General features: G+C 36.9%; 2 protein-coding genes across 2 annotated transcripts in view; one reads left to right on the top strand and one right to left on the bottom strand.

Annotated features, from left to right (window-relative positions):
* Positions 1–25,657, top strand: part of LOC132561834 (matrix metallopeptidase-21-like) — a 125,807-nt gene that overhangs the window by 10,184 nt on the left and 89,966 nt on the right. The window lies entirely within an intron of this gene.
* Positions 4,247–5,573, bottom strand: LOC132561839 (coagulation factor V-like). Its single transcript, XM_060226547.1, has 3 exons — positions 5,559–5,573; positions 5,087–5,251; positions 4,247–4,696 (listed from the first exon to the last, which is right to left on the bottom strand). The coding sequence occupies exons 1-3, from the start codon at positions 5,571–5,573 to the stop codon at positions 4,247–4,249; spliced, it is 630 nt and encodes a 209-aa protein (XP_060082530.1).

Here is a 25,657-nt window from a genome sequence, read left to right as displayed (position 1 = left end):
TCCTTCTGCCGTTTTTCTGTCGATAATATTTTCCTTTCTTTGCCAACGATGTAACAATACTGTACATACCTATAATTTTAGCTAATGTTCTCCGTTTTGTTCGTTTCTGAGCACCGTATTGACTTGTTGATAATTATTCCATTTTCATTGATATTCTACGTTGATGTGCATCAGTCTGTGTTATCGTGTCAGAATATATGATGTGTTTGGTGAGGACCTTTTCTGCTATGGATACTGTTGCTGTCAATGACATATACATTTTAACGCTGATAAATATTGCTTTCCGAACAGCTTTTCTTAATTTCTCTGTTATGCTGGTAAATGACATAGTATGATATATGCATATATTATTTCCTGTCGACTTGTTTTGTGTAGAAATACACTGTTACACATTTTTATCAGTTGTAATTTGAATCATTTTGAGTCGTCCATTTCACTTTTATTGGTTTTTTTAGTGCAAGTCTCGTTTCGTTTGTTTTCATATTAGTACATATTTCCTTAGAAAAATCAAACACGGCAAAACAATACAAATTGTTACTAAAATCCCAGTTTTGACTGTAGTTCTCCTTTTTTGATTGACATATTAATCGATTAATTACTGCAATTTGATAGAGATTTGTTTTACATTAGTATATGTTTATGTTTGTATTTTAGGAACGTTCCAGCCAGCTAGGTAAATGTGTTAATGTGAAATTCTTGCACCAGTTTTTATCAATCTCAAATACCGTAACTAATCTCTGAATTCGGTGAGGTATGATGAGATTTTCTATCATTATTAGATCACTCATCCTAGTAAAAGAGCTGACCTGTATCAGTGAGATAGTCATGTTCTGTTCGAAAGAAGTACAAGTATGAATTCTAATTATAAGAAAGCATTGTTAAAATATATGAAGTGTATTCTTTTGAGACGAAAAAAGCCCTGTCCATTGGTGTTTTCTAACATATTTAAATCATTTCTGCCGTAACATCACGCGAGAAAGCAATCGCTTAATAATAATTAGACATTTAATGATCTGTAAGTCATGATTTACGTTCATTGACTGTCCTGACCATTCTCATAGATCAGGTAAACAGTGTCTATGGGAATGGTGAGAAAAACACCATAACCTTCAATTTAATATATTTCTAATAAGCACATACTACGCCAGGTCGTTTTTGTATCTCTAACAATAGAATTGTCTTTAATTATGTTTCATTATATTTAACGATCGCGAGATTATTTCCTGTAAGGAAGTTATGAATGAGATTTCTATTATTCTGTTATTGACTGAATATATACAGTGCAATAGTTCGAGCGGGTCAACAATTATATACGTAAGATTGGGAGAATAGCGGCTATTGTACTGAAACACCTCAGTGTATGCAACCAAATGCCTGGTCGCTGCTGTTGGTCTCTGTCGTGGGTAGGGGGCAAATCCTCCTTAGTAAGGTCGAAATGGGGGCTATTCTTTAGCTGCCCACCCGGGGATTAACAAACGCAAAAGCCCACAAACCATTATGAATGTTTTAAGTGGAAAACACCTGGTGAGTATTGTAATCTGTGGGGGATGAAACTAGATACAAACTAACTAGATATTAAATAAGTTATAGATGTAGTGCAATGGATTTGATAATAAATGAGTTTTAACTCGAGCCAAACACGCTGAGTATTTAGTAAATAGGTAAATCAACACCTAACATAGCTTAAGATCAGTTAGGGTTCTTGTACCGTGGATTCAATTATTAGTACATTAAGACGGGTGCGCTATATATTGAACTATTTCTCTTGGGCGACTGCTCTGAAGATTTAAAGACGCCAAATTTTGAATTTCAGTAAATATCATCTCAGGTTTATGCCTTTAAGGAGTGAAGTTAAAACTATTTATAAGTACTCTATTGTAGGTGTGGTTCATATACAATACACACATTAAACGTTCCTGCTGTGATATGTTAGTTGCATTGAACAAAGAATGGATGTCAATTCGATCCATTTGCTGACCACACAATGATATGCTTAATTGCAAGCAGGAAGATACGTTTAGGTCAGCTGTGTATTGTGGCATTAAAACATCTGATTTCACGCTAGATGAAAGTAAAGGTATACATTTAAAATAAAAGTGTCGTCGTTTACCACAATTTCAATATTATAATGTGAATAATTCATTAATCATTTACAAATGTATACAATTTTTCTGCTAAATATTGATCATGTGAAAATATTAGACAGAATGTAATGAGCTATGTATTTATTTGTTCTATCTCAGTGAGTGTAAATATATGCATACAAAATACTATAAACATACGAATCTACATGTTTAGGCTGTCCACCAAATAAAACTAGCAATGTAAATGATCCTTGTGACCTGGGCCCGGTTGTTCAAAGACTAGCTTACACTTGTTGAGATAGGTCAAATTATATTTTTAATGTCAAGTTTGTTTTTTCTTCAATCCTTATTTCTTTAGTGGTAACAATTGTATTCTTCCCTAACCTCTGGTTAACACGAACTAACTTTTGAGCAACCGGGGTCTGAAATCGAAAAGGGATAAGGGATGCACATATCTACATATATACCGATGCCATAATAATTTATCAGCACCCCAGTGGTTTCGTTCCTTTGGGGATTTTACACAATCTTGGGATGAGTTTCATACTCTTTATAGAGAGTATCTTGTTAGTGATTAAGTACCTTCATTCTATGAGTTATTTTAATCAACCTTTCAAAAGAAAAAATCATAACTCGGCTATTCGATATTTAAGTTTGTAGAGTTGATGTCAAACTCGCAATTACTTTTCATAGAAGACAAAAAATCCTTCCTTATCATCGGGCTTGTAGGTTCATTCCTTGTCAGCGGACTTGTATGTTCCTTCCTTGTCATCGGGCTTGAAGGTTCATTCCTTGTCAACGGCCTTGTATGTTCCTTCCTTGTTATCGGGCTTGTGTGTTCCTTCCTTGTCATCGGGCTTGTATGTTCCTTCCTTGTCATCGGGCTTGTAGGTTCATTCCTTGTCATCGGGCTTGTATGTTCCTTCCTTGTCATCGGGCTTGTAGGTTCATTCCTTGTCATCGGGCTTGTATGTTCCTTCCTTGTTATCGGGCTTGTGTGTTCCTTCCTTGTCATCGGGCTTGTAGGTTCATTCCTTGTCATCGGGCTTGTATGTTCCTTCCTTGTCATCGGGCTTGTATGTTACTTCCTTGTTATCGGGCTTGTATGTTCCTTCCTTGTCATCGGGCTTGTATGTTCCTTCCTTGTCATCGGGCTTGTAGGTTCATTCCTTGTCATCGGGCTTGTATGTTCCTTCCTTGTCATCGGGCTTGTATGTTACTTCCTTGTCATCGGGCTTGTAGGTTCCTTCCTTGTCATCGGGCTTGTATGTTCCTTCCTTGTCATCGGGCTTGTATGTTACTTCCTTGTCATCGGGCTTGTATGTTCATTCCTTGTCATCGGGCTTGTATGTTCCTTCCTTGTCATCGGGCTTGTATGTTACTTCCTTGTCATCGGGCTTGTATGTTACTTCCTTGTCATCGGGCTTATGTGTTCCTTCCTTGTCATCGGGCTTGTAGGTTCATTCCTTGTCATCGGGCTTGTATGTTCCTTCCTTGTCATCGGGCTTGTATGTTACTTCCTTGTCATCGGGCTTGTATGTTACTTCCTTGTCATCGGGCTTGTACATTCATTCCTTGTCATCGGGCTTGTATGTTCCTTCCTTGTCATCGGGCTTGTATGTTACTTCCTTGTCATCGGGCTTGTAGGTTCCTTCCTTGTCATCGGGCTTGTGTGTTCCTTCCTTGTCATCGGGCTTGTATGTTACTTCCCTGTCATCGGGCTTGTATGTTCCTTCCTTGTCATCGGGCTTGTATGTTCCTTCCTTGTCATCGGGCTTGTAGGTTCATTCCTTGTCAACGGCCTTGTATGTTCCTTCCTTGTTATCGGGCTTGTGTGTTACTTCCTTGTCATCGGGCTTGTATGTTCCTTCCTTGTCATCGGGCTTGTAGGTTCATTCCTTGTCATCGGGCTTGTATGTTCCTTCCTTGTCATCGGGCTTGTAGGTTCATTCCTTGTCATCGGGCTTGTATGTTCCTTCCTTGTCATCGGGCTTGTAGGTTCATTCCTTGTCAACGGCCTTGTATGTTCCTTCCTTGTTATCGGGCTTGTGTGTTCCTTCCTTGTCATCGGGCTTGTATGTTCCTTCCTTGTCATCGGGCTTGTAGGTTCATTCCTTGTCATCGGGCTTGTATGTTCCTTCCTTGTCATCGGGCTTGTAGGTTCATTCCTTGTCATCGGGCTTGTATGTTCCTTCCTTGTTATCGGGCTTGTGTGTTCCTTCCTTGTCATCGGGCTTGTAGGTTCCTTCCTTGTCATCGGGCTTGTATGTTCCTTCCTTGTCATCGGGCTTGTATGTTACTTCCTTGTTATCGGGCTTGTATGTTCCTTCCTTGTCATCGGGCTTGTATGTTCCTTCCTTGTCATCGGGCTTGTATGTTACTTCCTTGTCATCGGGCTTGTATGTTACTTCCTTGTCATCGGGCTTGTATGTTCCTTCCTTGTCATCGGGCTTGTATGTTACTTCCTTGTTATCGGGCTTGTATGTTCCTTCCTTGTCATCGGGCTTGTATGTTCCTTCCTTGTCATCGGGCTTGTATGTTCCTTCCTTGTCATCGGGCTTGTATGTTCCTTCCTTGTCATCGGGCTTGTATGTTACTTCCTTGTCATCGGGCTTGTAGGTTCATTCCTTGTCATCGGGCTTGTATGTTCCATCCTTGTTATCGGGCTTGTATGTTCCTTCCTTGTCATCGGGCTTGTAGGTTCATTCCTTGTCATCGGGCTTGTATGTTCCTTCCTTGTCATCGGGCTTGTATGTTCCTTCCTTGTCATCGGGCTTGTATGTTCCTTCCTTGTCATCGGGCTTGTATGTTACTTCCTTGTCATCGGGCTGGTATGTTCCTTCCTTGTCATCGGGCTTGTATGTTCCTTCCTTGTCATCGGGCTTGTATGTTACTTCCTTGTCATCGGGCTTGTATGTTACTTCCTTGTCATCGGGCTTGTAGATTCATTCCTTGTCATCGGGCTTGTATGTTCCTTCCTTGTCATCGGGCTTGTATGTTACTTCCTTGTCATCGGGCTTGTAGGTTCCTTCCTTGTCATCGGGCTTGTGTGTTCCTTCCTTGTCATCGAGCTTGTATGTTACTTCCTTGTCATCGGGCTTGTATGTTCCTTCCTTGTCATCGGGCTTGTATGTTACTTCCTTGTCATCGGGCTTGTATGTTACTTCCTTGATTTGCAGGAGTGATTTAATCAAGCTTTACAAACTTAGCTATAAGCCACTACAAATGTTTGCAATCACGTTTGATCGAAATCCGACAAGGATTTTCTTTGATAAATTTCATCAAATCCTTTTTGATTCTGCTAGATTATTTTACCAGATATACATGTTTTGCACGTGTATACATCTGCATTTGTCTGTTTCTACATAAAACATCACATGACAGTATTGTTGTTATATAGGTAATGTTTAAACAAAGTCGTGTGAAGTGTAAATAATACACTTTACTTTTACCTAAAAACCAAAATAGAAATACCTTTACACACACCATTGTCCTATTTTTATATTTTGAAAGAATAGTTTTCTTTCATGCAGTTATTTCACTTTCCTTATGTTTTTCTCAATTATTTGGAATAGCAAAAACTATAGTGTTACAACAAAGCGATAGCGTCACAATGTGGACAATGAGGACATAGCAATAATCTCACCACATGTATTACATTCTCTATTCATTACACATTGGATGCAGAGCAAAATTAATATTTAGACCACTTACATTACTTAATCTGCACATTAGAAACGATCACTGTTATTTTTCTTGTGTTAGATATCAAGTCTGGTGAGTTTGATCGGTTGTATTTGAGTTATGTTAGGTCAGATTAGTGTATTTGATATTATCCTCTATGTTTGCGTATAAATTAAACATTAAGTCAGTTTAATATGTTTGATATCTCATTATCAGTTCTCAAACAATTATATGCAAAGATGTACTTATTTTCTGGTACTCTGATATCAACATTTCAAATTCTGAATTCTAATATTCAGCTTTGATGTTTTACGATATTAATAAGATATAAACGATAAATCATTGTTAGTAACCTTCGACAGAAACAGAGCCAGCTTCCCATATTCTCCCGTATTGGATTATCAAATGCGATGTCCGTCTGGTACACTCAGATACATCCTGTTTTAAACATTAACAAGGTTTGGTCATCTTAAGCAAACAAGAAACATTTTCAACGGCCCTAATTGAATTACACAACTACGTTACGGCTGTAACATACTAGTTGACAATGTCTAGGCGTTAATCGGAATCACCCTCTCCCCTTCTTGTATTTATTATGAGGGAGTGTCCAAACATCACTCGGAGGGATCCTGGTGTATTCGACAAAGGACAAAGACAGGACATGTCGTTACACTAAAGATCTGTCTTGTTTTGTAACATTCACATTGATGTATGTGCTGTTTGTGAGAACGATGGAGAGGAAAGTCGGTGGATAAGTTCAAAGTGACCTTGTGAGATATTAGCGCGATCTCCTCAGAAGATAGAAGCGAAACGGTCCGGCTATGATTGAGTTGCAGTTATTCTGCCCATATTGACAAACTTGTTTAATAAATCACGGTCTAGCTAACGTTTGGTGTAACGGGGCCCATCCACAGTTAATTACAGATTCTATTGATTTTCTTCTACAGAGATGCTCCTTATTTTCCTTTACGACTATCAGTAGTTTTTAAAAATGTTTTTAATATTCTATTTTCCTATTCGTTTTATCCCAAATAACTGTCGAACAAAATCTACTCGCACGTTTGATTTAATATAGATTATTGAAATCCGTGTTGTCAGTGCAGTGACGACCCCCATGGTGTGGTGTTTTCTCACACACATTGTAAAAAAACAATAACCGTGTCGTGTATAACCCATGAGTGTGACACCAAGAACATTTTTCATTATTTAAGGAATTCAATGAACATAGCCAATCGATGTGGTGATTTAACAGACGGAAACGCGAGACCTTCTTTAGACATTGTCACGGTTCTGACACATATCAATCCAGTTTAACTCTAGACTGGGCTGGGATTTTCGGAGGCTGACCTGTTTAATAGCAACTCGTTGTGACAATATAAACACGTATTAGACTTTGCGGTGAAATTTGACATATTCATGAGTACAGTAAGAACGACCACAATGAAAGGCAAGTGTGAACTTTAGTTACGTATGCGGCGAACAATTCACATATTTCGTACACTTTATCACCATTTTGACAGCGGTCAGTTTAAACATCTCGAGCAGCGACTGTGTTTAAGGTAAGTTTTAATTTAGTTTATTTGTTGAAACCTGTTTGAAGTTGATGAACGGGTCTAAGTAGTGAAAGATAATACTTATACCGATATAAACGATAATATATTTCTATAATTTCATTTCATTGTGAGGATAATTATCATATCAGATGTCAAAACTATCACAAAATAACACACATCTAACTGGATATGTCAATGATTCAATCACTTTCTTGTAATACTATGTATTCATATCGATTTTGCTTGTTTATCTTTCTTGGTTCAATGAACAACGTTTAATTTATACATGTATAGTGATATTCCATAAGTTTTGATTTAAGACGACAGCTGTTTGAATTTTAATAGACTTTTGTTATTTCTGTGTTTAAACTCCACAAAGGTCAGTCGGTATAACGTTTTACCGTGTAATCCCTACCACACTGAAAGGTCACACATAATGACACGATCATTTTGTATATTAGTCATTCTACCTACAGTATGTGGCTATCAAATTACCCAATCTGTGTTGTAAATACCTGTGATAATGAAGGTACAAGCCGGAAACAAGTATCTTGGTCTACCTGTCCATGTCAAAAGTTGTCCACACCTGTCACAACCATCTTACGATTAACTTGTCATTCAGTTGTGTCTATCAGAATTTTAAAGTAAGGTAAACCGGTGCACCGTAGAACCGAACTCACCAGGTATCCTGGTAAAACGGTGCATCCAAACCTCAACATACGGAATCAACCGGTAAAACACCAAACCCCTGCACCCAAAATACCGATCATACCGGCAAAGTACCACACTGCTGTACCCAAAATGCCGATCATAACGGAAAAACACCACCGCTGCACCTAATATACCGATCGTACCGGCAAAACACCACGTCGCTGCACCCAAAGTACCGATCATACCGGCAAGACACCACGTCGCTGCACCCAAAATATAGATTATACCAGACAATAGTGCATCGCAGCACTCAAAATACGGACTCGACCGGTAAATCGACGGGGCACCCAAAATACCGACTATACCGGAAAACAGCGCCAAACAAACATCTTTTCTTAACATAATATTTAATATTTTTAGACATCCATTTAAGATTATTAAGTTGATATGTTTATCAGCATCGTGAATTGAATAAGTGCATATGAATCTAAGGCAGTAGGAAATTCCTTAACACACCAATCCTTGTGTCCAGGTGATATATAACAGCCATACAGGACGTTGGTGTCAGATACTATTTGTCAAGTCGTTTTTTAGATGACGAAATGGGCTCGCTGACATTTAACGAGTCCATTGAAATGGTCATTTTACGCTTGAATTATGAGTTTTGATAGGTAAATGAAGATTTTAATGACTGTATATTGTTGTAACGGCTTTTCAAATCATCATTTAAAAAATTGTTTTCAAATGACGTTTAGGATAAAAACTCTATCAGATTTCTGTCTGGTCGTTGAGCACACTACAAATGAAAAGCAATGAACGAAAATAGCTGTTAAAATGCGTATGTGCATAGAGCGTTTTAACTACAAAAATGTTACCTCTATTTACACTACAATGGCTAGTGCGTGAATAAATATGAAGAGTACCTTCAGGCTAGAAATAATATACAGATTGAATTACAAAGTACACTGAAAATAGATGTTGAAAATATGGATGCCGGCCAAGGAAGCATTTGATGAAAATGATGAGCTTAACGGATTATCTATTTATTTATTTATCTGTTTATTTATTTTTCTGTTTATATATTTATCTGCTTATATATTTTGTCTCAAAATTATGTTAAAACTAAATGCAAATACAATTTCTTTTAAATGATATACCTTCTGGTTTTTAAAACAGGACACATTGAACTATATATACGTCAAAATATCTCTTCGTTATAAATAAAAAACAAGTTTGTCGTGACTAAATGATAAAACTTATTCTCTAATTGTGGTTGCAGGTTGTTGAAAACTAACAACACTCGTAATTTGTCATCAAATTATTTATCATGTGTTAAGACTTCCATTTGACAGATTTCCAAAACAAACTAATGGAAACTCGAGCAAAATAGTAATTAAATTCATACATGTTGACTTGTAAATTTATGTACTTTGCAGTGAACATGCATTACAGTTTATTCATTCATCTATTTATAATGTACGATCACATATACGCTCAGTGCCTAGAGTGCAAAACATACCTAGATTTATGTAAAACATTTTTGATATTTTAATCACCATCTTACATACAACAACTTTGGCGTCCATCGATACACGTCGCCAGAGAATCGACACACGTCGATTGGATAAGGCCCGGCGACGGGCAGAGTCACGGAGACGAGAAACAATCATCATCAGCAGCATCATCATCAACATCATCATCGGCCGAACGGATTATCGAGACACCTAATTTTACACCACCGCTCTCGATTTAGATTTATAACTTTGTATTTGTTTTATGTTCTGTTTATGTGATGCAATTTGTGTAATATTTGTGTCTTGATAAACGGGCAGGTTGCCTCGAAAATATGACAATTCGCTTGTCCGTACTGTTGCTATTAATTTCATTGAACATATATATATAGTGTACTTTATACTGAACCGTGTTATATAAGCATTTTTGCTTAATAGTCTCGGACAGGCATATACAAATGTACATTTATTTCGTAGGTGAATGTCGTACACTGGTGAAGAAAACCATTCGTAAGAATATAGTAATAAGATGTTGTCAGTAATACTTGTATAGAGATTAGCTTGATGGACATAATGGTGCTATTATTTCATTTATTAATTTACATTATTCTTTTACAAACTTCATGTTTATATGTCTTAAACAGATATGTGATTTAATATCTATTTTTTCACATTATGATAATATTTATATTACTTCACAAACTTCAGTACTTCTAGCATCAGCCAGGTTGTTTTTCTGTTTCATCATCGCGTAGGTACCAAACATATAGAACAGTGACTGGAGTTTTCTAAAACTCTAAGGAATTACTTGATGTGACTCTTCGTCTCTCTACTGCTATCATATTTCGGTAACACGCCCCCATTATCCACGGCCTACATTGTAAGTACATGTACAGTTGGTTGAATTACTAAGCGACTAAGTCTGTCTGATTATATTTCCCGTATTATGAAATGGTGTGAATTAGTGTTGGACTGTAAACATTTTACTGTCTCTATGAAAGGTCAGTTCTAGACAGTTTTGTTTTTATTACATGGTACACTGTAAACTGAAAGTAACAAAGTGCCGTTGTAGACATTATCGCCTTTTGACAGTCAGTTTTTTCCTCTGTTGTAACATCTGATTAGTCAAAGTACAATATGAAATATAATGTCACTTCTGTAGCCGGTTAATTTCGGACAGATGGAACCTGTAGACCACTACTTTATCGTATTTACCTATCGAGTCATTTATACTATTTAATTAGCCAGGCACCCAGATGATAATTGTAGTCGGTATTTGTCGACTTTCATCCTAATAGTGGGGCTTTGTTGTATTTGTTTGCGTGTCGTAGTGAGAAACCAACACTAAAGTGCATTAGCTGAAGTTAAAACCCAAAAGCCTTTAAAACAAGGAAACATACATGTATAAACAAACAAAAGTACGTATAGAATGTTGAATAGAATGAAAAAAATAAATGAATAAAAAAAGATAAAACCAAAAAATAAAAATCACTTATGCATTTTCTGCTTCGTCTACGACAACCTCCAGGTACATTTGTCAACATCAAGCAATGCCACTTACTGAATTTAGAGAAATTCAGTGCTGATGCCAAAGTCATTGATATAATATTTTCCAGTGAAATCTTTTGCGACTACAAATCATGTCCTCAAGAACATCTCAAAAACAGTCGACATTTATCATAACAACTATGATATTTGGAACAAATATTTACTGAAGTTTAGAACACCGATAATGTTACTATCAATAAACTTGAAGTTTGCAATATTGGAGTGAGGTGTAATGACACCAAAGTGACATGCTGGGCATAAGAACATGTAGCGTCCACTAAATAACCTAGATAAGTGTTTTAAAATAGTGTCATTCTATAAAAAGATACTCTGATGGTACATGGTTCCTGTTATTGTCCTGGTATATGTAGGGATTACGTATTTGTTGTGAAGATCACAAATATCGGTCGTACAGGTGACGTCACGGTTGTTTCACTTAAATAATCTACGATGCATGTGGGTATATATTTGTACAGTGTACAAAGAATTGCATTGTGATGTCAACCTATCGACAAAACCGAATATGAGATGAGGTCAATGAATCTCTTAAAGCATCCCTTTTTTCAGATGAAAGAATCACATTTTTGTATTGTTTTTTTTTTCTTAATCAACCTTTCATTTTCATATGCAATTAATTCAATGGTAAAGTGATCAGTACATTTTTCGTTAAAATAATCATCAGTGTTCGATCGTTTCCTGAAACACATACTTAGATATGTAATTAGATAATATAATCTGACGCTAGATTATCAGATAGCAACATACCATATTCCGTCGCTGACGTCATATGTACTTACCAGTACTGTGACAATGAATTATTTACAAACATTGATGAACATTGTTAATAAAGAGAAATTTTGACAACCTAGCTATGGGAGAATTCCTGAGTCACACTATGTAAACATATAGTAGTGTAGTAACGACCTTGTTGTACCGGGCTTTGCCCTTCGACAGTTTTGTGTGAGTCACGTGACATGCATCACGTATCTGCCCAGACTTTGCGCGGATGCTTGAAAATGACGGTGAAGGTCAGTAATGTAAACACAGACAGTTGTCAATATCTGTCTGAGAAACCAGTAAATGTGTATTGCGATGGAATCGATTTCGTCATGTCGTGCCCACTCTGTGACCTCTTGTCGGATGAAAAAATGCCAAGCATCAAAGGGACGCCGACCCCAACGAATTGATCAAAGCTGTGAAACGTTTGTATTCGGATTGTAAACAGAAAATAATTCGTTTTTATGACAAATACATAACTCGTGATTTAGTTTAGTCCGAGTAATATCGTGGCTAGACCAGAACAAAATGAGAAAAACACAAGCGGCGGGACAAACATCATAGATTTGATTGTTTAGCACGTGAAATATCTTCCTGAACGATTGATTTCCTTTTTCGCAAGCAATTTAAGTACGTTAAGCTGGATAGACATGTTTTTTTTTAAATATATAAACAGATATATTGAGGTAGTATGAAGCTTCTCACTCTCCCTAGTAAAGGAACAATAGTTTACAATCTGTTTGAGGTTAACAACATATTTTGATTGTCATTTCTGTCGTAAGTTGTAAATTAACTTGTCATTCACAGCAATACCAGTCGCTGTTGCTGATAAGAACTAGAGAACAAACGTAACAGAATGATTCTCATGTAAGGGATACAACACACGAATCTTTGTTAAAGGCTTTATATCATACATAAACAAATAGTGCACGTGCACTTCACATCACATTCGCATAATAGCACGAAATGACTTCTACAAGAGAGATTGATTTCTGTGTCAAGGTCATCATTCGATGGACTTTAGAAGGTGAAGGTTGTCGATGTTGATACTTGAGAACTAGCGACTGCCTTACCCCTCCTCGTTTGTGTAGTGAACCTAATGGTCTTGTCTTCAGTAGGTTGCGGATCAGTCAAACTTAATAAGATACTGTTTCTTTTGCAATGCTTGCAATGCTCTAAGAAAGATGTCTTTTATTATGAAAAAGTAAAACGCTGAAATCGTTTAAAAACATTTCTTGACTAGTATGTAAGGTTTATAGTAAATAGAGTTTGACTGGCTACGTTTAATGTATTCATTCAAGATGTCAAACAATGAAGGCCTTATATGATATCATGCATCGAAGCATTTTTATTTATTTTAGCAATTATATACAGTGCCAGTTATTTAGTTATAATGAAATCTTTGGAAATAAGATATTATTTTCTGCCTTTAAATTCTTCGATTTGACTATCCATGAGACAAGGTGTCTACATCAGGGGAGGTAACTCTAACTGAAATAAAACTGGTTAACTAGGATGTCGGTCTGTGCGTGGTTCGATAACGAAAATGCTAAAATAATAACTTCATTAAAATGTTTTAAGTAGTCCACTTTGCTAATTATCCGCTTAATCGCTCCGAGTGATTTATTTCAATACTTGATAAAAATAACTTTTGAGTGAAATTATTGTCGGTCTTTGAATAAGTAACTTTCTGTTTGCATTTAAACGTTTTTCTGGTTAAGATTCCAGCACAACACTTACAGAAACCTGTTTATCAGGTAGAGTTGATCCCCTCAGTCGGGAGGGATCCAATGGAAGTTGAAAACGGCTCAATCAGATCGGCAACATTGTATAAGTACATCCTATATTGGTGAGTTCTTTATCGTTACACTGTAACACCGGTAACGTGTGGTAAACACAACGTGATTCAATATACATTCTTTCACAGTATATATCAAGTATGAAAAAAATGTTATCACAGAATCTCTCCACATTTAGTCCGTGAAATAAATAAATGATCTTTTATCAAGCAGAGACATAAACACAAATTCCGCCTGTAAAGGACATTGTATAAAGATATCCAAATGTTAATGCATCTTTAAATGCTATAAAGTATTTGACTTTTTGTCTACTTAAAATGAAACATTGTCATATAATCACTAAATAGCTAACACGCCACAAACGTATAGGAGTCTAGACTTTTGAGTGTGTACATTGATGTTTTTGCCCTCGCCCTTTTTAATTTACATTCAGTTGTAACGATCTCGGTTTGCACTTCAAGAAAGGATGGGTTTAAGTGTTGCATTTTTTCACATTTTTATGTTCTGCATAGCAAATAGGAGTAGCTAAACATTGTTGTTAGTGTCATGGAATGTAGAAACAGTTGGCGTTACTTCTCTTACGTAATATCTCTTGGCCTTAGCTGTATTTAGGGGATCGCCAAAATGAGAACACGAAAATTTTCCTTATACATTAAGACGAATGATATATTGACCTGTCAATAGTTATCATTATTGCCATTTTTATGTAAGAAATTGAAGAAATTCGCCGATTTTCCTGCCCATATAACAGAAAATATCATTGTTCACTCTTGCCCTGCACCCGTGTAACATATAGGTATCCTGTCGTACTCGTGAAATATATATAAGATTAGATGGGAAACATGTCTGTTTTATCTTAACTACAAGTGTACATACAGAGATGTTTTATCATGTAGTTACCAGTAATGTGACGACTGGTCTCCGTTAGACTGTGTAACCATAGAATTCTTTACTAAGTACCAGCATGAGAAGTATTTTTATGATTTATTCAAGTGATTAGATCGGTCAGTCTGTAACCTAATGACACATATAGAATGTGTATTATATCGTGATATTTACTAATATATCATACCAATAACCCGATCAATGTTCCGGAAAAAGAGACCTGCTGCTCAGTCGTTGCTTAAACACGCTAACGAGAAACACTATAAAGTACAATTAAAATAAACTAACTGGTTTTCCTTGTTCGGGATCATGCACGTGACGCTAACAGTCCGAGCGTACTTTAGAGGAGTCAATGCCATAAACCAAAGCAGCACTGTTTATAACACACATTCTCAACATATTATTATACAACGTAACGACGAAATTGGAAATATTACTATTTTAAATGTATTTTTTGTAATATCTAATTGTTGAAGCCGACATCGATATGGGGTATTAATAGGTTTTGTAAAGGTTAATGTGTATTTATAGTAAATTTATAGATTATAAAGCCACCAAGAATTAGATATTACGGAAATAGTAATTAACAAAGAATACGATATCAACTTTCTGGAGGTGGCCTTAAAGCTGTATTTATATTTTTCAATATAATCGCACATAAGCATATCAAATCGAAAGTCTGACAAAACAACATCCCTCGATTTTGTATGCCCTAGGCATTGCCGGTGTATGGAATCGATACGTTCATGCATAATACAGTATTACTGCGAACTGGATTTGGAGAGAAAAAAATTTATTTCACATATCAGACGTAAGCGTCTTTTATTTCAAAATCCACAAGAAGTCCAGGGGCTAAAACACTGACTTTCCGAATCTTTTGGCAGTTTGACAGTATAGTCCACCCGTGGTATCGAAGGTTCATCATGTCAAGATTCCGTTAAAACGTTTGTAACTCGCTTGCTATACATACGCATTATTTTTAGATTGTCATATAGAATACACTGAACCAATTTTTGAGATGTAACATTACAAATATAATAGTGTAATAAGCATGTTTTACTGGTTCAAAACGCGTTTGTCTAAGACCAGAATTAGCTAGCGCTAATAAAACTTCAGGCGGTAGAAACTAATCACAAAGCCGACTACAGTAATGGCTAGCTCGAAAGGCAGTTGTTATCTACAACACATTTTATCAGAAAACCACAGTCTACTTACAGTCAGTTACACTGGTAAAAAATCAAGCAGAACTGCACTTTTATCAAAGAATTCATTTGCTTCAATATAATTTTGTGTGATATTCCCTTTAGCAAAAAAGGGGCATGACGCGCATGCGTCGTATTAACTTCCGATAACGAATTAAGGAGGTCATGTATATACATGTATATCATCTTTCACTGAAACAAAACAATTACAATGCGTTCAACAGACACCTGCACTCTACACAACTCCTGAAAAGTTTCGTATGAAATTCGGAATGTGATTAAGGATAGGCACTGCACGTGTAAAATATGATTGATGTATGCATATGGTACTACTTTGTTTAACACCATAATGAACCACTGTTTTGAAACTATTCACGTGTTAAAGTGTACAACGATAGTGCTATACGAACAATCTCTGTAAAATATACAGTCATTAGGTGTCACCGATACTCTATACGTATTGTAAACCAATACAGTTTATTTCGCTTTTTCACGACAAATTTTATTACCGTCGACAAATAATGATCTTGTTTCAACTTCTTCAACTATTCCACAACTATCAGTATTTACTAACTACTACCACCGTCTGTTATTCCACAACTATCATTATTTACTAACTATTACCACCGTCTGTTATTGCACAACTATCAATATTTGCTAACTTATACCACCGTCTGTTATTCCACAACTATCAGTATTTACTAACTATTACCACCGTCTGGAATTGCACAACTATCAATATTTGCTAACTTATACCACCGTCTGTTATTCCACAACTATCAATATTTGCTAACTTATACCACCGTCTGTTATTCCACAACTATCAATATTTGCTAACTTATACCACCGTCTGTTATTCCACAACTATCAGTATTTACTAACTATTACCACCATCTGTTAATCCACAACTATCAGTATTTGCTAACTTACACCGCCGTCTGTTATTGCACAACTATCAGTATTTACTAATGAATACCACCGTCTGTTATTCCACAATTATCAGTATTTGCTAACTTACACCGCCGTCTGTTATTCTACAACTATCAGTATTTTTTAACTAATAACACCGTCTGGTATTCTTCAGCTATCAGTATTTCTGAACTAACACCGCAGTCCGCAGTCAATGCAGAATTAAACTAGGTGAGATGTCTAATACTTTTGTCAATGATATATCTAGTTTTTTTGTCTGACCTGACAAGTAATGTCCAGGTGACGGATGTCCTGGTAAGGGGATACACCGCGTACGTCTCCCGAGTAAGGTGATACACTCCAAACATTGTTCTAATCCAATCTGCTGATCAGTTAACTACCAAATCACAGCCGATAACAAATCAACAGTGACCATCTTGTGGGAGGCAACCTGTAGGGGGCATTCTGTAGGTCATCAATTACATAGTGGTTGTCTGATATCTGTATACATGCATAAAGACTGTATTCTGTATTTAGTGTCTATATCCATATTCCATAAGAAATGATGATGATGATGATGATACATTCTATAAACAAAGTCAATATTATTTGGAAGGTAATAGAAATCTAAGGACGTATCAAACCACGTCAGTCATCAATCGGAGAAATTAGCAGACGTAGCTTTAGTTGTTAATGTGACTTGGGTGTGTTCAGAACAGGAGACGCTGTTACGGAAGCTTGCATATGAAGTGTTTTATCTTTCAATGTCTACTCGACATGACAACACAGTTCTGCCGACATGTAGACGCATTTTCTGGTAGTAATGACCGGCTGGTAAGAAATTCGGTCAGTGTAATGCACAGAGGTCCCCGTGCGAGTGATGACCCTTTCCCCCTTTTGCTACTTTCACTCTGTCCGAGAAAAAAAAACAGTCTGCCGACGAGAAAATTACGCTTTGCAGAAAATTGCCACAAAACATTAAGACGGTCCGTTAGTTTAAGTGGCCAGCACTCAGTTGGTATACATTACTGTGTTTTCTTATGGAGACGAACTCAGTGTCTAGAAATCCTGATGTGCAAGACACCATTTCTTTTTACCTTTACATGAAAAACAAGTAGGCATTGAATAACGTTTTTAAAGCATTTACATTTGTTAATATTTGAGGGAAGACGACGATAGCGCTCGGTGTACCTGTGCCCTGGATGTGCGATCTGTATGCAGCTGTCACAACCCTCGCTGTTATCATCATTACATTCTTTCAATACAAGATCTCTTATAGGCCTAATACAAAAACAGTTATTCACCTAACCTCAGCAACCCAAAAACAATCGCGTAAAATCTATGTCTACAATATATAGTGACTTGGCAAAGCCAAATCGTACGTGTTTGGCCTGTCGTTTCAAATTATTGCCAGTATGATTCAGGAAAGATTGACCGACAATAAACAAGTAATGCATCAGAACGTTTCTTAATTATCTTTGTTATTCTTAATTTGTTTATGTTACAGATTTTTTGTTTTTGTTCCAGAGAAAATATAAAGGAAGGCCATGTACTGGTCGATGTCTTCATCTTTTATTGAATGTGATGACTCTTGTCTTACCAAAGCGCAAAATAAAAAAATTGACTATTCACCATACTTTTGTTCATATGCGGATTTCGTTGCTAACTGCGTTTACGGTAATATAAACGCAAGGAATCCTCTAATGATACTATATAGGCAAACGTAAATGTAACAAGGTGCAAGCATATACAATACAGATTGCTGCCGCCACAATTACTACCACCTCACAATATCTCCTTTTTTGGTAGAGGTAGGACTTTCAAGGTCCTGTTTCCAATATCACAATTTTCGTGAGGTAAAAGGTTCATATCTGACAAATAAACACACAACACAGAGTTTTGAGAGATGCAGGTGGATGCCGATTTTTAAGTTTTACAGTCTTTGAATAATCTAATTTAGAAATTTGTTTTTCTTCGTGCGATATGAAGTTGGACATGTTTGATGTTCGTAAGGAATTGTTCATCTTTTCGAATATGACGTCACTTGGCTTGACCAAAATTCCCTCGGAAATCCAAAGTAGAAGACGCTTTTTCTTGCGTAACATCCAGTTGTCGCTATTTGGACGCTGCGATAACCAAGTCTATCAAATGTGCACAGCTTACTAAAAACATTGTTGCATTTTCTTTTAAACAAACTATAAAATACCACATTTGAAACATAAGTAAATATAAAACAAATGTATACATAAGGAACTGGTACCGAGCTAGAACTGGCTCATGTCATGACACAACACTTGGATCAATATATTGTTACATAAAAATGTACATACAATTAATGTTGATTTTTCTATACATGATTGACTCACAGATCATAAATCACTGATCTTAGTAATTAGATTTTCTTTTATTTTATTTCAAAGTTCATTTTCATAAAGTCTTGTTCTCTATCGGATGCTTTGTGGTATCGAAGATGTAAATAAAATTTACATAGTATTAAACATTGAGTTAGCTATTCCAGTGCTTGCTCATCTGATAGAATAAATAAAAACTCCTGTAAGGGCGCACGAGAACCAAAGAATACCGACCTGATTCAATATTCAATTTTAGGTTTTTCTCAATTCAGTTTAGCGATTTCTTGCCTTTATTTGAGATCCATAATAGAGGACATATGAATTTCAGATTTTTGTAATTGATTTAAACACTCTCTAGGCGTGTAGTGTGCTACTATTTATGCGTCACGAACTTACCATAATTCATGAAACCATACTAGAAAATGTGAATCCTGTAGTTTGGACAACACCCTTAACTTTCACTCAATGCTTCCGTATTCTGTTCCAATTTAGAATATTGATCAACTGACCGTTCAGAATTATGCGGGTGCCATCCAGCACATCGACATTTGTGACGCAAGTTTCTGCCTCATATCGGCAGATTTCTTAGCATTTTGGCAGTTTAAGTTATCATTTGTATCTGCTTTCTTTCCAAGGCACAAATTAATCATTTCAACTTTTGCATAAATATACATATTAAACGACACTTTGTATTATACTTTAGCATGTTTTATTGGCTGACAGGGTGAAGTTTGGCCGAAATGGTGTTTCACGCACTCATGGAAATTAAAACGCACAATGAGTAGTTCACGATTGTTTTTGTAATAACTTGATTTATGTTTGTTTTAGAAGATAATAAATCAATTTGTTTCTAGTTATAAACTGTAATGAGTCATAGTGTCTCTATTCATTTGGACTTTGCCAGTTTTGCATTTCAATTAGCGACATTTCGCTACAAACGATGACATAAACAAAACACAAATGGGTATAGAACAGGTCAATTCAAGTTTGAAATATATTTATCTTTAAATGTTGGTGGAAACAGGTCGTGGTAGTTATGTGTGGTATTCCTGTCACTCTCGTTATCTATATTCCAAAAGTTACTAAAACACTCCCTAAAGAGAACGTTTTTCTCTCGTTTTTTTTACTTACTAACCAGTGAATGATAGAAATACAATATGAAATGTGCCTCGTGTAGATACTTAGATAATTACAATTGTTACGTGGATAGTTCGACTACACTCTTGAAATATTTGCTTGGGGCAATTGTTGTGATTTGAATATATGCGGAAAGAATCATAGTCAAATATTGTCTCCCTTTGTGGGTTGTGTTTCTATGTCAGACTAAACATAAGCATCAGATGTATTTACAATTGATGGTACACTTAATGGCCCAATGTCCGTCCTGAATTGGACGGTGATCTCCTGAGGGAGGAGTTAAAGAGATATGGTCTTAGATGTACATGTATATTAGATTGTCATAAGAAACGTTTCAACCAACCAGGGCTTAGTCTAGTTCCGTACTAACACGCTCTGTGCCATTAACGATAGTTTTCATCATTGGACGATAGTCTTGAAAATGCCGTCCAAATTTTTTATCATAACGCAACACGACATGCGCAGAAAAAATAGTGCGTATGACTGTTTTCTATAGTTTGTGAAGCTATCAGATTTAGATATCATAAAGGTGATGTTTATTAAGATAAATGTACACCGAGGAGCGCGCTCTTTTCAGGGTTGCATAAACGCCAAATTACATCGCCTTCCACATACGTCTTAATTAGCCACATTCGAGACAGTTGCTTTAATATCGCCGCTAATTCACAACTATACGGCATGTCAACTTTTACTGTTTTTTATTCCCTTCCAACAGATGATATTCTTTATCGTTTTGTCCAATTTAAATGCAGATTCATTAGTATTATGGTACATTAATGTAATCTAACGTGTTAGGTATAATTAGGATTGGGGGGAGTTCTGTGCCAAAATTGCTGTTTTTGATATCACGCTCTGTACACGTGTGTCACCCCTCCCTACACTACACCAGATCTATATCACACAATACAAGTGTCTCAACTTCTCTATCATTCACCACGTCTATATCACACAATACACTTGTGTCCTCTTAACCACGTCTATATTACACAACACATGTGTGTCCTCTTAACCACGTCTATATCACACAATACACGTGTGTCCTCTTACCCACGTCTATATCACACAATACACGTGTGTCCTCTTAACCACGTCTATATCACACAGTACACGTGTGTCCTCTTAACCACGTCTATATCACACAATACACGTGTGTCCTCTTAACCACGCCTATATCACACAATACACGCGTGTCCTATTAACCACGTCTATATCACACAATACACGTGTGTCCTCTTAACCACGCCTATATCACACAGTGCACGCGTGTCCTCTTAACCACGTCTATATCACACAATACACGTGTGTCCTCTTAACCACGCCTATATCACACAATACACGCGTGTCTTCTAAACCAGGTCTATATCATACAATACACGTGTGTCCTCTTAACCACGCCTATATCACACAATACACGCGTGTCCTATTAACCACGTCTATATCACACAATACACGTGTGTCCTCTTAACCACGCCTATATCACACAGTGCACGCGTGTCCTCTTAACCACGTCTATATCACACAATACACGTGTGTCCTCTTAACCACGCCTATATCACACAATACACGCGTGTCTTCTAAACCAGGTCTATATCATACAATACACGTGTGTCCTCTTAACCACGCCTATATCCCCACAATACACGCGTGTCCTCTTAACCACGTCTATATCACACAGTACACGTGTATCCTCTTAACCACGCATATATCACACAATGCACGCGTGTCCTCTTAACCACGCCTATATCATACAATACACGCGTGTCCTCTTAGCCACGTCTACATGACACAATACACACATGTCAACCTTCCTAACCTTCTCAAGGTCTGTATGCCACGCGATATATCTGCGTCAACCTTCCTAACCTACAATAGTTATATCATACAATACCCGTGTGTCCTCTTACACCAGGTCTTTATCGCACAATACACACGTGTCAAATTTCCTAACCTTCTCAAGGTCTGTATCATGCGATGCATCTGCGTCAACCTTCCTAACTTACATTAGCTATATCTTACAATACCCGTGTGTCCGCTTACACCAGATCTATATCACACGATACACGTTTTCAACCTCCCTGATCTACACCAATATGACAAATAAGTGCATCAACCTCACTACCCTTCATATTATATATGTCACACTACACATGCTTGTCAACCTCCCTTTCCAACTTAAATAGAAAATTAGTCCGTACATGGTATATGCTACCGTGTCCTCTACTCAGTGACTTTTCTCGCTCGATCAGAAGAAAGTGTTATTTTTTAAGGAAATTTATCTGCGTATTTTATTTCAATGTTTTCTGTCACTTGGACATATTTCAGTGGAAATACTGAATGGTACATCCGTCGAAGTTTAAACATTATATGTGCCTTTGTACTCACATGATCATGTCAGCGTTAATGAAAGAAATTAAGTTCTGCAACATATAGCAGTCTTTATGAATATGGAATCAGGGGGAGGTGTGTTCGTGTCTAAATCGACACTTATGTTCCTATAAACGAATGTTACTTACGTTAGCCAGAGTAGAATTATAATGAAAAGTATCAGTTATTTGATGTAAAGCGCACATTGCTAAGATGAAATGTGATTATAAACCACGAAATGTCATGTCCCTCTGATACTCTAAGCCAAAGCGCTATAATTGTGAAGAAAATCTAATTTAAACAAATAAGTGATTTCGGTTTTTTCTCTGTCAATTAGGTGCTTCACACGTATTACGTAATACACGGTTACCTGTGTATGTTGAGCCCAGTAACCCTGGGTTCGTGCAGCACCTGTATACGTGATACATATTGGACAGGCTCACGGGTAATGTCACGGAGATGTCGGGCACAGTGGATAACCAGGCAGTCAGATGCCAGTTTATTTTCGTCTCTCCATTGTCTGTAGTTAGGATGATACTAAGCAGGATTTACACCCCACATTAACACATTAACGGCCTTCTCCTATTTCTAGTCACTAAAGTGCATTACTTGGTCTGATGGCGGATCGCCGTGTTATGATACGAAACAACGGCTACATTATAATGCCTCTGTAATGGCCGATAAAGTTTTCAGTAATTGTCTGGTAGGGTATAATGTATCTCGAGATCATGCGATGCATATCCTTGCCGTGGGATTACGTAAGTAATTTGCCTTCCCTCCCACACCTCGATGTGTCAGGCTTTGTTTATCGTACAGAGATTAGCATTAGCTGGATTATCTCGCCGACGACTAGCAGATCTGCGTAGGCTTGGAACCCGGAGCTGTTGATATCGCCGCCGAAAACGAGACAAGACCATATAACATTATGGCAATTCAGGAGACGGTCTGGTACTACGGTACAAATTGTTAAGTGTTGTCGTTTATAATGCACTATGTGTTTATCTACACACATTGACTCCTTATCCGCCCCACCCGTTAGCCTTATCCGCGTCATACAATTTCCCGCCCATGGAAACAAGTGAAGTCAATGACATTTACACACATCATTTAGTAAAACAAATACAATTTTATACCTTGTATTTACTGTAATTAGCATTCATCGTTACAGGGTCCGTGACCTCTATATCTTTGATTCCATCATTAACAATATCAAATTGTCTTTCGCTGAACATAAACTAATTGTGAACTTAGAGTGAAAAAATACCATGGTTTCGAAAGTATGTGCGCTTTGTTGAGTGCAGAATTCTATATCGATAACATGAAAATGTATTCCACAAATGCTTTATATATCTGTGTATATGTTGATTTGGATCATTAACATCGACTTGAAATCACGCGGAACTTTTTCCTTTGTGTTTTTGTTTTCTTAAATCAATGACTATTTTTGTTCTAGATCAAAAGCTGCGTCAAACACACAGAAATCTATTCTATGCAGATTTAGGTGACCCATATTCTGCTAAAGGAAATTTGAATTAAACATGCACACATTTATTGTTCGTTGTGTTGACTCCCGATAAAAGGTCGACATGACATATAGTACCTTATATACGGTAATGAGTACATGTGCTTGTTTACTTCTTTGTTCCAAGTTGTCTATCCTTTAAAATCAACCAAGGTTATTAAAACGATCTTTTTTAAAGTGCCATCACACTGAAATGTCCTAACTGATGTGCCGTAACATGATACATGTTCAATCACCGAGCCACATTATTCTGACTCCTACGGCCAACTGACAGAAGCTGTTTCCGTTCAAAGCTCGGGGCATTAACTACTTCTAGCAGTTATCGAGATGTAGGAAATTTTATGAAATTAATGTAATTTTAGACATGTCATTTGCACAACACTATGAACAGTCAAACATGACAGCAAATGTTAAACCACTGGTTGTTGTTCAATAATCACAACTTTATCATTTCTTCTTTTGTATCAAATTCTGACGGGAATTATTTCAATAAATGGGAATTAAACCGAAACATAATTATTTCATCAAGGTCCGACTACACACTTTAAAAACACTATAGTGCCAGGAAATTCCTATTTAGATTGGTTAATGAAAATAACCGCTTTAACATTGGTCATATTTGATCCTACGTTTTTACATTGGCTAGGCTCAATTTCAGAATCTTTGTTCTGATATTACAATAGACAGTGATATTCAGAGTACAGAGTAAATTCAAAGTGTCCTGAGTAACAAGAGGTATGTATAGATTTATTATTTATACTGTACAGATCGCCAAGGTTAATCCGTATATAAACATTGTCAAGTGATTAAGGTTTGATGATTTACAATAAACAGATGTTCGTCGTCCCACTTAAAATATATTGTATTGTTTAGGATTGGGTTCTCCTAAATGTCCGGACTATTGTGGTTTGATTTAGAAGATCGTCGGAACGTCATTCCTCCCTAGATTCCAAGTACATGTACGGTTAGGTCTCATCATCTTATAGACAACGATTGGAGCGGTGTCCGCATTTTACTCATACTTAAACCGCTTTTCGTCTTAGCTACTTACATCTCGATTGGTACTTAGAGTAATAACCTGCATTTATTTAACTGTTATTTCCGTCGCTAAGATTAATATAAACAAGGGAAGGAATGAGTAGTAGATTTGTTAATGTCTACATTTATTCGGGTCAAGTGGACGGGGGAAAGATTATGGAATGAAAACAAACTTGAATGATTAACTCGTGTCACTTACACGTGTTAAACGAGGGGAATGTGTGAGTGGGCGTGAGTAGTTAGGCTATGGGTACACAAATGACCCACCCTGTCAACCTGTCACGTGTCAGGGAAGATAAGGATGACGCATCTAACCGCTTTTTTGGGGTACACATCATGTGATTGGTCGAGAATACACCTATATGTATCTTGTCAAAATAAAACCTGTAAAGTGCCGAAGTCGTATGCTGGTTGCTCTCTCCTACATGTAGAAGTTAGCATACCATAATTTCTGCTGTTAGTTCCCTATCCGGAACCGGAGGGGACTATAGTTTTGCGTTGTGTCCGTCCGTCTTTCCGTCCTCCCAATGTCTTGTATGGGTCCTAGGTTCTGTACAACTAATCACGGGAGATTGATACTTCGGGATATATGTTCACCTTGGGGTGACAGCATGTAGCTAAGCAAAAGTAGGTCATTAGGAT

The sequence above is a fragment of the Ylistrum balloti genome, unplaced genomic scaffold, assembly GCF_031769215.1.
Source record: "Ylistrum balloti isolate Yb309-2 unplaced genomic scaffold, AGI_CSIRO_Ybal_v1 Utg371288, whole genome shotgun sequence".
NCBI lineage: Eukaryota > Metazoa > Mollusca > Bivalvia > Pectinida > Pectinidae > Ylistrum > Ylistrum balloti.
This window is presented reverse-complemented; position numbering and strand designations above follow the sequence as displayed.

Coding starts and splice junctions, on each gene's coding strand:
- LOC132561839 (XM_060226547.1), bottom strand. Junction 4,697..5,086: donor ACAAGCCCGATGACAAGGAA/GTAACATACAAG, acceptor TGAACCTACAAG/CCCGATGACAAGGAAGTAAC.